A 13,999-nucleotide genomic window follows, 5' to 3' on the forward strand; every position below is an offset into this window, starting at 1 on the left:
TAAATAAAATTTGTTTGTTTTATTCTATCAACTATCGACAACATTTCTCCCAAAATTGAAAAAAAAAATTGTCATTTAGAACTTTTATTGGCTAATGACTAAACTAGTAAAAAAGTAAAAATATATAATAATGTAAAAAATGTATTTAAAAAACTTGTGGTTAAATTTAAATTTAAATTAAAAGGACCCCACTTTGAGAGGCGCTGCCATAAACAATAAATACCTACTAATCAGTAAAAGTAGCTGCATCACAGTCACTAAAACGCTGAAACTCACTCCTTCCTTCCTCTTCATGTTTAATATTTAATGTTTAATGTAGTTTCTCTGTCCGTTAACTCTCCTCCCAGGCCCCCTACCTGATCTACGTGGAGGTCCTGGAGTGTGAGAACTTTGAGACGTCCAGCGTTCCCGTCAGGATCCCAGAGAACCGCATCAGGAGCACGCGGTCGGTGGAGAACCTCCCGGACTGCGGCCTGGCGGAGCCGAGGACCGCCGGCTTCTCCACGGTGCCCAACTACGACAACGACGACGAGGCCTGGTCGGTGGACGACATCGGAGAGCTGCAGGTCGAGGTCAGCACACACACACTAAGCTAACACAATAACACACACTAACACACTGACACTAACACACTGGTTGTGTCCGAAATCCCTTTTTAGAAATGTTAATATTTTTCCTAGAATTTTAAATTTTTTCCTTTTTCAAAATTTTACTCCTTTTTAAATTTTAACTTTTTGGAGAAATTTTACCACTTTTTTTCTAGAATTTTTTTTAAAACGTTTTTTGGAGAAATTGTAGGCTACCACTTTTTACTAGATCTTTCTTTTTTGGGATAAATTCTCCTTCAAAGTGCTTTACATCATAAAAGCAGACAAAACAAAGCAAAAATAAAACCCAAAGTCTTTAAAACTTTTAAACTCTTCAAAAAGTTAAAAAAAGAAGAAGAAAAAGAAGTTTTTTATAACTTCTTTTTTTTTTTTTTTTTACTTTTTGGAGAAATTGTACCACTTTTTTGCCATAACATTTTAAAAATGTTTTTGGAAAAACTGCATTTATTTGGTAGCTACACCGGTCGCTCTGGGCCGCTGTGGTAACAGTGATCCGTCACCACAATGCATGATGGGATATCTTGCTCCGGTTAGTGACCATTCACTACATTTGGCGGTGAATTATGGGATAGATTCAGTCACTATATAGTTAGTTAGTTAAAGTTTATTTCGGACATGTTCAAAGAAATAAAACATAATACAGAAATGGACAGACATAACATATAGAAACTTTGCAAAAATAATATATGGACAAAACAAAACAAAACAAAAATATACATATATAATAAAAAAAAAAAAGAAAGAAAATAATTGAAAATAAAGGTAATTTGATTTTTTTTTGTTTTGTTTGTTTATTTGTTTGTTTCATATCCGAAAAGGAGTGGGAAGAAGTAAAACGTATTTACTTATTTACTCCCACCCCTTATTCATAAATGATCTATATATAATGAACATTAATAATCACTAAACATTCAGACACCACTACAACAACTGGTCACTAGATAGAGAGTTGGGGGGGGTTTAGGACACAGCGACTAACACACTGCTACTGCTACTGCTACTGCTAGCTGCCGTCTCCATGGTAACACTGTGTGTGTGTGCGTGCAGCTGCCGGAGCTCCACACCAACAGCTGTGACAACATCAGCCAGTTCTCGGTGGACAGCATCACCAGCCTGGAGAGCAAAGAGCCGGTGTTCATCGCTGCAGGGGACATCCGGTAACTCACTCATACAGCCATACAGCAGTCATTCATTATTAAAGGAATAGTTCACCAGAAAATGACAGAAAACTTTATATGAGAGTAATAGGGCCCGACACAAAAACGTCCATAAAACTACACAACAACCATTTAATATTCCTCCACACTGCTCGTCCACTGCAATCCAAGAGTCCTGAAGGGAGATAGTCCAGAGTTTACTGGAAACAACGTCATTGAGGACATTTTTACAGCCTCAACAGTCCTGTAACTCTGGACTATCTCCCTTCAGGACTCTTGGATTGCAGTGGACGAGCAGTGTGGAGGAATATTAAAGGGTTGTTGTGTAGTTTTATGGACGTTTTATGGACGTTTTTGTGTAAATGAAATGTTAGCCTGCCATTTTTAATTTAAAAAAAAGCAAAACAAAACAAAAATCGATTAAAATAAACACAAACATTTGGTATAGATGACAATTTATGACCTGAATATTTCAAACATTTCCCCTGGGGATTATATTATTAAGAATTGGTCCTATATTAACGTACTGGGGGGATTAATAATTGGTCATATATTGATATATACTGTAAATGTTTTGTCCCAGGCGGCGTCTGTCGGAGCAGCTGGCCCAGGCCCCCACCACCTTCAGACGAGACCCCGAGGACCCGTCGGCCGTGGCCCTGAAGGAGCCGTGGGAGGAGAAGGTCCGGTAGGTGCTGCTGCCTTCAGGGACCGGGAGCAGGGAGGAGGGAAATTCATGTAAAACCACTGATGCACGTTGCCTTCAGGGACAGTTTTTCATCAACAGTCTCTGTATTTCCCTCTAAAACAACTCTGTGTGGTAACGTTGTGTTATTATCTCATAGCGTGGTGAATGTGCAGCTCACAACTTGTCCACCAGAGCGTTGTGGAGTTGTTGGATTGTGTATTTGATGAGTTTGATGAGGGAAACCAAGAAATCCCATAATGAGCCTCCGTAGCGTAGCTCTGAGCAGCTCACGGCTCTGCTCCGCCGTTCTAAAAATAGCTTGCACCGATGATTAAAGGTACCGAACCTACTGCTACGACTATAGGGATTATGGCAATGGGCTTATTTGACTAAATGTTGAACTATCCCTTTAAACTAACAGACTTCACCATGATACTTCTCAGGTTTATCACATTAAAGGACAATTCCGGGCAAATTCAACTCAGGCTGTATTTTCCTAACATTTTAGGTCTAAAAGAAGGAATCTGAAGGTTTTCAGTTTAATGTCTCCTGTTTTGCGGTAGTTGTGTCTGTCCCCGTGTCGCCACGGCAACGATGAATGGGAGCGGATTGAAGTTCTAGTTGTGTAGACACAACTACCGCAAAACAGGAGACATTAAACTGAAAACCTTCAGATTCCTTCTGTTAGACCTAAAATGTTAGGAACATACAGCCCCCAGTTAGGAATTTGCCTGGAATTGTCCTTTAAGACAGATATTCTTTGTATGACATGTTGAAATGTGCAGAGTCGACTCATTCCCCTAAAACAACGACAGAAGAGGAAGTGGTACTTCCTCCTGAGCTGGAAACAAACCAACCAACGGAAGTGGATCAGTATTCCATCCGTGGTTTTTCTCTGCTAGGGATGAACATGATTAACCCTTTAACTGTTTTAACGTTAACAAGAGCTTTGACCTCATGTGACCACAACAAACTCCTCCAACCCTAGAGCTCTGTAAAAGAGAGTAAGGACAGCATTGGTCCAATGGCAGCGCCTCCTGGTGGAGGAATATGGGTTTTACAAAAGAACTGACATCTCTGCATTGTTGGTGAATGAGCAGTGTGGTGTTTTCAATAATTTAAGGACATTTATAGATCACCCACGTTAATAGCATCATTGAGGATCCCTTACAGATAAATATTAAAGGTGTAGCTACAGAAATGGCCGTTTGTCCTGTTTGTCGCGCCGAGTTGTCACAAGCTGCAACACGAGTTTACCCGAGTAAGGAAAACGATCATCCTGTGTTATGATTAGGTACTGTAGGCCTACTAGGTCTGGTCTAAAAGTTGTTTGTCTAGAGATGATAACACTTTGTCTTGGACTTTCAACACTTTGAGTGAATGATTGTGACATTAGGCTAGATAACAATAAAACATTACAGTCTTGTTCAGTGATACTAAGCTCTTGTGTGGCGGTAGATGGTGTTTCAATGACGTCACAGATTTGGTATTTCGATGGCGTCCACCCAGTAAAAAAATCCCCACTACACCACTGGTCGTCACCCAAGATCTGTCTCCATGTAAACACGGCTGCTGTGGATCTCACCTGTCTCTCTCTGTGTGTGTGTGTCTCTGTGTGTGTCTCTCTGTGTGTGTTTCTCTGTGTGTGTCTGTGTGCAGGAGGATCAGAGAGGGCTCTCCGTACGGTCACCTCCCCACCTGGCGCCTCCTCTCCGTCATAGTGAAGTGTGGAGACGATCTGCGTCAGGAGCTGCTGGCCTTCCAGGTGCTGCAGCAGCTCAAGGTGAAGCTTTACTCTACTTTACTTTACTTTACTTTACTCTACTTTACTTTATCTGTTCATCTGAATGGGACGGTCACAGTAAAGGTACTTTATTTGTCACATATACAGCTAGTACAGTGAAATTCTTTCTCTGCATTTAACCCATCCTTGAGGGACACACAGCAGCGTCAGGCTGGAGAAGATACACTTCAAAAACTCAAAATCTTACCAAGAATATTTGTCTTATTTCTAGTCAAAACTAATCTCATTCTACCTAAAATCAGACTCATCACATTAAAAAGCAGCTTGTTTTTAGACACTTTTTACTTCTTTCAAGCAGATTTTCACTTGAAATAAGTAGAAAAATCTGATAGTGAAAATTAGTTTGAAACAAGTGAAAATGATCTAAAAACAAGTTCATCTTTAGGTGATGAGTCTTATTTTAAGTGGAAAGAGATTAGTTTTGACTAGAAATGAGACATTGTGACAAGAAATACGACAAATATTCTTGGAAAGATTTTGAATGTTTGCAGCATTGAGTAACTAGAGTAACTAGAGTAACTAGACTAATGGTTTCAGCCCTAGTTTAGATGATAAAGACCAACAGTTGGTAATAACAGGCTGTATATAAACTAACAACCCCCCCCCCCCCCTGTGTAGAGCATCTGGGAGCAGGAGCGCGTCCCCCTGTGGATCAAGCCCTACAAGATCCTGGTGCTGTCGTCGGACAGCGGGATGATCGAGCCGGTGGTGAACGCCGTATCCCTCCACCAGGTGAAGAAGCAGAGCCAGCTGTCCCTGCTGGACTACTTCCTGCAGGAGCACGGAGCCCCCACCACCGAGAACTTCCTGTCGGCCCAGAGGAACTTCGTCCAGAGCTGCGCCGGGTACAGCCTCATCTGCTACCTGCTGCAGGTCAAGGACAGGTCGGTGTCCAGACACACCCCCTAAATACCCTTCTGCTTTTTCTTTTTTTTTTTCAATAGATATTTATTGATTTTTATCGAACAAAACATCGACAACATACAAGTCAGGGTTTTTACGGATCCCTAAAAAGTCTTAAAAGGCATTGAATTCATTCATCTAAAAACAAGGCCTTAATTGGCATTAAAATGTCTTAAATCAATTTTTCAAAAGTCTAAAAATGTTAACACATGGTAAGTGGTATTTTATGGTTGTAATTAGTCTCAAATCTCAAAATAATTGGTAACATTCTGACATAGAGAACTTAGTGGCGGCCGTCAACGCTAAATTTCTCACCGCCTCCAGCTCCAGAGTCAGTGTTTTTTTTGTTTTCAGACTTTTTATGCATTTATTTTGAAAGGACAGCTGGAAAGAGACATTTATTTTGAAAGGACAGCTGGAAAGAGACACAATCCAATGTTCATGTAGCAGTCACTTTACCTTGGATCACATAGGAAAGTGGGCAATTTTGCCCACTTTCCTATCTAGTTGATGTGGTGTTTTTTTTTTCTTTTTTCTGCATTTGTGTTTATTATGAAGTCAGTCTTAAATTTCATTTCAAGTGGCTTTAAAAAAGTCTTAAAAGTCTTAAATTTAACTTCACTTAAGCTGTAGGAACCCTGTAAAAGATGGATAAAACAGGGATGACAGCTGGCAGCTCGTCCTCCTCGGCAACATTTAAAAATAAACTACTGTTAAAATTAACACAACATCAAAACATGGTTTGACTTTTTAACTCTACTTTCCTAGCGCCCCATGTTTTTTTAGTTTTCGTTTATTTATTTAGGCTATTTATTTAGTGTTGTTATCATTACTACTACTTTTATTTTTACTATCAACATCTTCCCCTTATTTTTCATTTTTTCCTTTCTTTTCTTTTTTAAATTTTATTATTTCTATACCTTGCACAAGGTCTGTGATTATTATTTCTTGACTGTGCTTCAATTATGTGTTAGATCAAGGTGAGGTTGTGTTAGAAGCCTTTGGGGTTTCAGACCTCACCTGCACATTTCTTTTATCGTATCTTTCTCACTAGTAAGAGAGATAAGTAAATGTTTTGTTTTATTCTATATGTGCAAATAAATAAAGTGTAAAAAAAAAAGTCTAGAATAAAATCTGATACATAGAAAAAAATAAAACAGGACGAGGTCGTTATAAATAAAAAGTTAGTCAGAGGTTTTGGGGAAAAACTTTTCATAATTACTTAGAAATGTAGCTACTGGACTTCCGGTCGGAACACCGTCATGATGGCCGCATAGCGAGGGAGCTCCCGGCTGAGCCAGAGCAATTAGAGAAATAACCCCATTTAAACCAAACAAATAATTCAAAAAATGTAGAGAAAGGGGTTAAAAAGCAATATCACCACTTTGAGCAGTAAACGTCGTCTGAAGACAAGTGGGAGAGAAAGACGGAGCGCAGCAACAATTAGCAGCTAACAGGTTTGAGCTAGCAAACAACGCGGTGCAGTCCGGAGAAATGGCCGACTTGGAACTGATTCTGCAAGAACTAAGAGGATTTCGCCAAGAAAACAAAGGACAACTAGAGACAATAAGAGAGGAAATTATAAAGGCGAATACCAGACTGGACGAGGCGGAAGGACGAATTGAGAAAGCAGAAGAGAGGATCCAAAACACAGAAGACGTCATCACGGCCATGCTAAAGCTACACACCAAACTGGAGGACAAGCTGCTGGACCTGGAAAGCCGCTCCAGGCGTGAGAACATAAGGATCTATGGGGTACCGGAGGGGTCCGAGAAGGAATCAACCACGATGGTCTCATTTGTGGAAAGTTTACTCCGCGAAGGTCTCGAGCTTACGCACGACATGCCCGACCTGCAGATTGAAAGGGCTCACCGGTCGCTGGGACCGCAGCCGCCGGGGGACGCGCCGCCACGCTCCATCGTAATCAAGTGTTTAAGTTTTAAAACAAAAGAGACAATACTCCGCAAGGCATGGCAGAAGAAGGGGTTCACCTGGCAAGAAAACCGCATAAACCTGGATCATGACTATCCACCACTAATACTCAAGAAAAGAAGAGAATACACAGAGATCCGCAAAATACTGAAGGAGAACAGAGTTCAGTTCCAGACCCTCTTCCCTGCCAGGCTGCGCGTGAGACACGAGGACGGAACCAGAACCTACGAGACGGTAGAGGAGGCATCAGAGGACCTGCTGAGAAGAGGCTACGCTGTGACAACCACCACCGCACCTCCGGAGACGCTCATGGAGCAGGTGCAGCGGCTCTCCTGGACGAGAGTGGACAGACGAGCAAAGAGGGGCCCAGCCGACCGGGACCAGAGCTACAAGGAGAAGCTCCGAGCCTTCAGGAGAACATCACCGACCCCCTCCGGGACTGGAAGGATTTAACCCACGCCAGAGGACGGCGGACTAAATGGCGATTTTTTTTTTTTAATAATGTACTGACTATAATAAGTGGTTAAGATCCACTATTGGTTCACTCGGGGCCAATTTTTTCACTTTAGACTTTTTTTTCTTTTCTTTTTTTTTTTTTCCGACATGCGGCTGTTGCAGGTAAGGGCCTCTTCCTCCGGACTGAGGAGGGAGACTGTTTCCTTCGAGCCACCTCGGGAGGCTCAACAGGGTCGGACTATCAGACCCCTACATAGGGAGTCACACGGACAAATTGTGTTCAGTTTGACGCTGTTTAGTGTGTTAGTTGTTTATTCCCTGCTGGTTCTCGCAGGGGGGAAGCGCACCGGGTTTTTGAGTGGGAGGGAGGGGGAAATCACATAGATGCAGAACAGGTCTTTAAAAATAGCGTCATTTAACATAAATGGAGTACTCAATCCAGTTAAAAGGTGGAAAATTTTATCAAAATTGAAGAAAGATAAAATCCAAATAGCTCTCTTACAGGAGACACACCTCGACGACTCCGAACATGCTAAATTGAATAAATCAGGATTTAAACATGTTTACTTTTCTTCACATGTATCGGGGAGACGGAGAGGAGTGGCGATCTTGATATCCAGTGCGGTAAATTATGAACACATATCAGAACATAAGGATAAGGAAGGCAGATTTGTTATGGTCACAGGGAAGATAGAAGATACTGTGATAAGTCTCCTTAACGTGTATGTGCCACCGGGCAGTGACTGGTCCTTCTATAAACATATGGTTGATTTAATGACAACAAAGAGTCAAGGGATTTTAATATGTGGCGGAGATTTTAACATCCGATTAAATCCCAGAATTGACTCATCTAACGGGAAATCTGACGCAAGAAACATCAGCAATAGATTAAATACTTGGATGCGTGAAGTGGGGATTGTGGACGTATGGAGAGAGATAAACCCGACGAGCCGAGACTACTCACATTACTCGTACGCTCACAATGTTTACTCACGCATCGACTACTTTTTTATGCTTAAAGGAGATCTTTTCAGGGTGGGCAACTGTGAAATAGGACCTAGTACTATTTCAGATCACGGTCCCATCTATATGTCAATCCATCTGAATAATAATAAGAAATCCACTCTCTGGAGACTGAACTCAAACATTCTGAATAACCCAGTTATTAAAGATAAATTGAAAAGCGAAATTAAATTGTATTTGGAAAACAACGATAATGAAGAAGTGAACCCACCCATTCTCTGGGATGCATTAAAAGCAGTATTGAGGGGCAAAATAATAGCCATCTCCTCATATGAGAAGAAAATTAGGGAGCAAAAACTCAAAAAATTAGAAGAGGACTTGAAGAGACTACAGAAAGAACATGCAAAGTCTCACAAAGATGACGACAAATGTAAGATTAAAGAATTAAAAAAAGAAATAGATGAAATAAATACTCAGGAAATTCAGAAAAGGCTCCTTTTTACAAAGCAACGATACTATGAGACAGGTGGGAAATCACTGAAACTTCTATCGTATAGGTTAAGAAAACAACAAGCGGATAGAACTATATATAAAATAAGAAACTCCGAAACGAATGTAATAGAAACAAGCCCAGAGAAAATACAACAATGCTTCCAAAAATACTATAGAATATTATATACACAACCACAGATAAGCAACGACAACCAGATTGATGCCTTTCTGGCCCAGGTAAATCTTCCAAAGGTCACTGATGAACAAAATGGGAAATTAATGTCCAAAATAACAAAGGAAGAAATTCAAACAGCAATTAGGAGAATGAAAGGGGGGAAGTCTCCAGGGACAGATGGTTTTTCCACAGAATGGTACAAAACAATGCAAGATCAACTAATTCCAACTTTATTAAAGACATTTAACTGGGTTTTGGAAAACAAAAATATCCCCCCCTCATGGAGGGAGGCAATGATTTCGATCATACCTAAGGAGGGGAAAGATAAATTGGAGTGTGGAAATTACCGTCCTGTAAGTCTTTTAAATAACGACTATAAATTATTCACCTCCATATTATCCAAACGAATAGAGTTGTTATTACCATTATTAATACACAAGGACCAGACTGGCTTTGTCAGACAAAGACAGACCCAAGATAACATCAGGAAAACACTGCACGTTATGAGACAAGTCACACATCAAAAACTGGAGACACTGATATTAAGTTTGGATGCTGAGAAAGCATTTGACTCAGTGAGGTGGTCATTCTTATATAAAGTACTTTCGAAATTTGGCTTCCATACAACTATAATTGACACGTTTGCAGCATTATATAACAAACCAACAGCTAGAATCAAAATCAATGGAAACTTAACCAATTCATTCACTTTAGAAAGAGGAACGAGGCAGGGGTGTTGTGCGTCGCCGCTCCTCTTCGCATTGTTTATAGAACCCATGAGTCAACTAATTAGGCAGAGGAATGATATAAAGGGGGTAACAATGACATCTGGGGAACAAAAACTGGCCCTATTCGCCGACGATTTATTGATAAGTATAACACAACCTACTCAGACACTCCCAAAACTGATGAAATTGTTAGAGGAATTTGGTTTAGTTTCTGGTTATAAAATTAATATTAATAAAACCCAAACATTAACATTTAATTATGACCCTCCACCTTCAATTAGGACCATGTACAATTGGAAATGGGATGCTGAGTCCATTAAATATTTGGGTGTCTCATTACCCAGGGACTTCACGAGACTGTATAACTTAAATTATGGCCCACTAAATTCAAAGATAAAAACCGATATACAAAGATGGAACGTTATTCCCTTTTTAAGTTTAAGCTCCCGGATAGAGTCAATCAGGATGAATATTCTTCCACGGATGTTGTACCTTTTTCAATGTTTACCAATTAAAATACCGTCTAAACAGTTTTTGGAGTGGGATAGAGTAATAGCGAGGTATCTGTGGCAAGGGAAAAGGGCCAGAACCAAATTTAAAACATTGCAATTAAGAAAAGAAAAAGGGGGAATGGGCCTCCCCTGCTTACAGGATTACTACCATGCAGCTCAGTTGAGGCCTTTAGTCTGCCTGTGCTCGCCTATGTATGATGCAGCATGGAAGGAAATTGAAGGAACGATGATAAAGGGAATTCCATTAACAGCTTTATTAAGTGACAATAAATTACAAGAAGAACAGGAGATCCCAGAGGACTCTATAACAAGTAGCCTCCTGAAATCCTGGCAGGAAATAGTCAAAATTTGCAGATTAAAAGACACATCTAAGATTATGAGGTGGTGTGCCTATGACTCGGACTTTACGCCAAATAAAACCGACGGCAGATTTAAGACATGGATCACGAAAGGTTTAACTACCTATTATTCGTTTGTCCACAAGGGGGCATTTCAGAGTTTTGAGGCCCTACAGAAGGATCATGGTCTAGGGAGAGACGATTTTTTTAGGTACCTGCAAGTGAGAGATTATTATAACAAAAATATTAAAGAGGCGTTAAGAAAAGACGAATCAGGGTTCATGGAGGTATTCTTATCATTAACCAAGTCCAGATCTTGCAACAAAATTATTTCCAAATTATATAACGCCATACAACTAGCCAAACAAGAGAATACAGAATACATAAAGAGGAAATGGGAAAAGGAAATAAGGATAATTATTACACAGGAGAGTTGGGAGAAAATATGTCAATTACAATGGATCTCAACCGGGTCAAACACCTGGCGGGAGTTCTGTTGGAAAAGTATAACAAGATTTTTTATCACACCCATTCAGAAGCGTTATCAGGGTAGCGGGGATGCTTGTTGGAGACTCTGTGGGTCTAATGGAGCCAACCACTTCCATATTTTTTGGGACTGTCAAGTAATAAAATCTTACTGGGAAGAGATCCACAAACATATTAAAAATATATTTAATGTGAACATTCCATTAAAATGTGAAACTATGTTTTTGGGCGATATAATGTTTGAAACATGGAACATAAAAGACAAAAAACTGCTGACCATATTGTTGGCAGCAAGTAAGAAATGTGTCACTAGGAAATGGTTAAAAGTGGAACCTCCCACCATCGACGAATGGATTGAAATTGTTTATGAGATTTATGTTATGGAGAAGATTTCTTTTTCCCTCAAAGTTGAGAAAGACATTTTTTATAGGATCTGGACCAAATGGACTGAGTATGTAAAACCAATCAGATCTGATTTTATCTGACTATACTTGTGCTTTGTGTGAACTTACCCTCTTTATTTATTTATTTATTTATTTTTTTTTGTGAATGGAGTATAGATTACATATAGGGGTGCGCTACCCGGTTTTGTTGTTTTTGTGTTATTGCTTCCACCTGGAATGGTTTGGGTCCGTGGGAAAAAGCTCCAGAAGGGCAGAATGTACAACATCATTGTATCCTCGACAAACTGAGTAAATGTATGTGTGAAGCGATGTATGTGATGGAGGTCTGCCTTTCTGAATAAAAAGAGAATTTCAAAAAAAAAAAAAAAAAAAAAAGAAATGTAGCTACTATTGCTTTTTTTGTTGTTTATCAAGTAAAGAGATTTAATGAGAGAATTTAGTTCTAGTAGAAAAGGGGCAAATCTAGGAATCAAATTTGCAAATTTTTGTTTGTGAATAAAGAATTCCAAGAAGTTCATCAGGTGTTCAAGAGCGCAATCTTATGGATGAGCAAAGTAGCAAATAATATCTTTAATGTTAAGCGAATAGACCGATTCAAAAAGTGAAGTTCAAATTCACTCCAAGATTTTTTGGATATGTCAAAGTAATAAAATAAATGCACAGATGTTTCTGTTTGGTTATTACAGAAAGTACAGGAGTCGTTAACATCTGTAAATTAGCAATAATACAGTTGATATTGGTATACGTATGTTGTGTAGGATTTTGAAATGGACTTCTTTTGCTTTGTTTGAGATGCACGCCCCCTAACTCTGCACCTATACTCATGACCTCACCCCCCCCTCCCCCTCAGGCACAACGGGAACATCCTATTGGACGCTGAAGGACACATCATCCACATCGACTTCGGCTTCATCCTCTCCAGTTCTCCTAAGAACCTCGGCTTCGAGACCTCGGCCTTCAAGCTCACCGCAGAGTTCGTAGACGTGAGTCAGACATAACACCCTGAACTTAATGTTTACATAATTAATCTTGGTATTAAACACCACACTGCAAAAACCCAAGAATATTTGTCTCATTTCTAGTCAAAACTAATCTCTTTTCACTTAAAATAAGACTCATCACCTAAAAATTAACTTGTTTTTATATCATTTTCACTTGTTTCAAACTAATTTTCACTTGAAATAAGTAGAAAAATCTGCCAGTGAAAGCAAGTTTTTTGTGTTTGTAATAAGAAAGAAAAACTTGCTCCACTATCAGATTTTTCTACTTATTTCAAGTGAAAATCTGCTTGAAAGAAGTAAAAAGTGTCTAAAAACAAGCTGCTTTTTATGTGATGAGTCTTATTTTCAGTAGAATGAGACTTCTTTTGACTTGAAATAAGACAAATGTTCTTGGTGAGATTTTGAATTTTTGCAGTGTAGACATTCCTCGATACTGTCATAAAGACAAATGTTGAGCAGCATGTTGAATCTGGAGGAATTGAAACGTTGTTGGTCATTTAAAATAAACTTAAACTAGGGCTGAAACGATTCCTCGAGTAATTCGAGTACCTCGATTACAAAAAATGGTCCGAGGATTTTTTTCTGCCTCGAGGAATCGTTAATTTAATTGTAGTTCAAGCGGCCGCACGGACTTTCAATGTGGCACAACGTGCGCCGTAACGTAACCTATGAACGTAACCGTGCACGCCCCCCCCCCCCGCGCGGCCGTTCGCCGCGGATGACGGCGGAGATGGGGAGGGGGGCGGCGGCGGCGGCGAGGCGATGGCCGCGATGACGGGGGGACGGTGGCGAGTGGCGACAACACAGCAGAACAATCCTGCCTAGAGCTATCCATGGTTAGGCTACTTAACCAAAGTCTCTTGAAATATCAAACAAAGAAAAGGACTATGGACTGTGGAAGTTTGAATGGCCAAAATACTTAAGTTATCATGACGTGAACCATCTGTTGCGGTGAGACCGTTGATTAGGTAGAAACCTTAACGGGGGGGCGGACGTGGGTGTTTGACTGAGGGAGAAAAAGGCGACAAAAAGACAGAAAATGTCTCTCTATAGGCACTCTAGTTGTAACACGGCCCTTGCATACCACAGCAGCACGTCTTCCATGTTGCAGCATCTCCACAGAAAACATTTTTGATATCTTGAAAGTAATTTAGTCACACTATTGTTCTTCTGTTTGGCCATTTTCTTCCGCCTTTTTACGGTCTTCTTCTAGTCCTTCATACTTTGTGCTATTTCAACAATTCATATATCAAAACGTGCAGCTTCTTTTGAACTTTATCGGCATTACTTTTCTCTTTTTAACTATTTATACTTTTTCAAATATTTAACTTTTTCTGATTTTTTTCAGCTTT

At 39.9% G+C, this 13,999-nt stretch overlaps 1 protein-coding gene across 1 annotated transcript in view; it reads left to right on the top strand.

Annotated features, from left to right (window-relative positions):
* pi4kb (phosphatidylinositol 4-kinase, catalytic, beta) overlaps nt 1–13,999 on the top strand; it is a 32,265-nt gene that overhangs the window by 14,314 nt on the left and 3,952 nt on the right. Inside the window, exons 6-11 of the mRNA XM_085802162.1 lie at nt 348–572; nt 1,656–1,765; nt 2,349–2,453; nt 4,113–4,236; nt 4,876–5,141; nt 12,497–12,629. Coding sequence (XP_085658288.1) covers nt 348–572; nt 1,656–1,765; nt 2,349–2,453; nt 4,113–4,236; nt 4,876–5,141; nt 12,497–12,629 — 963 coding nt within the window. The remainder of the gene's footprint in view (nt 1–347; nt 573–1,655; nt 1,766–2,348; nt 2,454–4,112; nt 4,237–4,875; nt 5,142–12,496; nt 12,630–13,999) is intronic.

The sequence above is a fragment of the Trachurus japonicus genome, chromosome 16, assembly GCF_045865225.1.
Source record: "Trachurus japonicus isolate A0001 chromosome 16, Traja_1.0".
Lineage (NCBI taxonomy): Eukaryota > Metazoa > Chordata > Actinopteri > Carangiformes > Carangidae > Trachurus > Trachurus japonicus.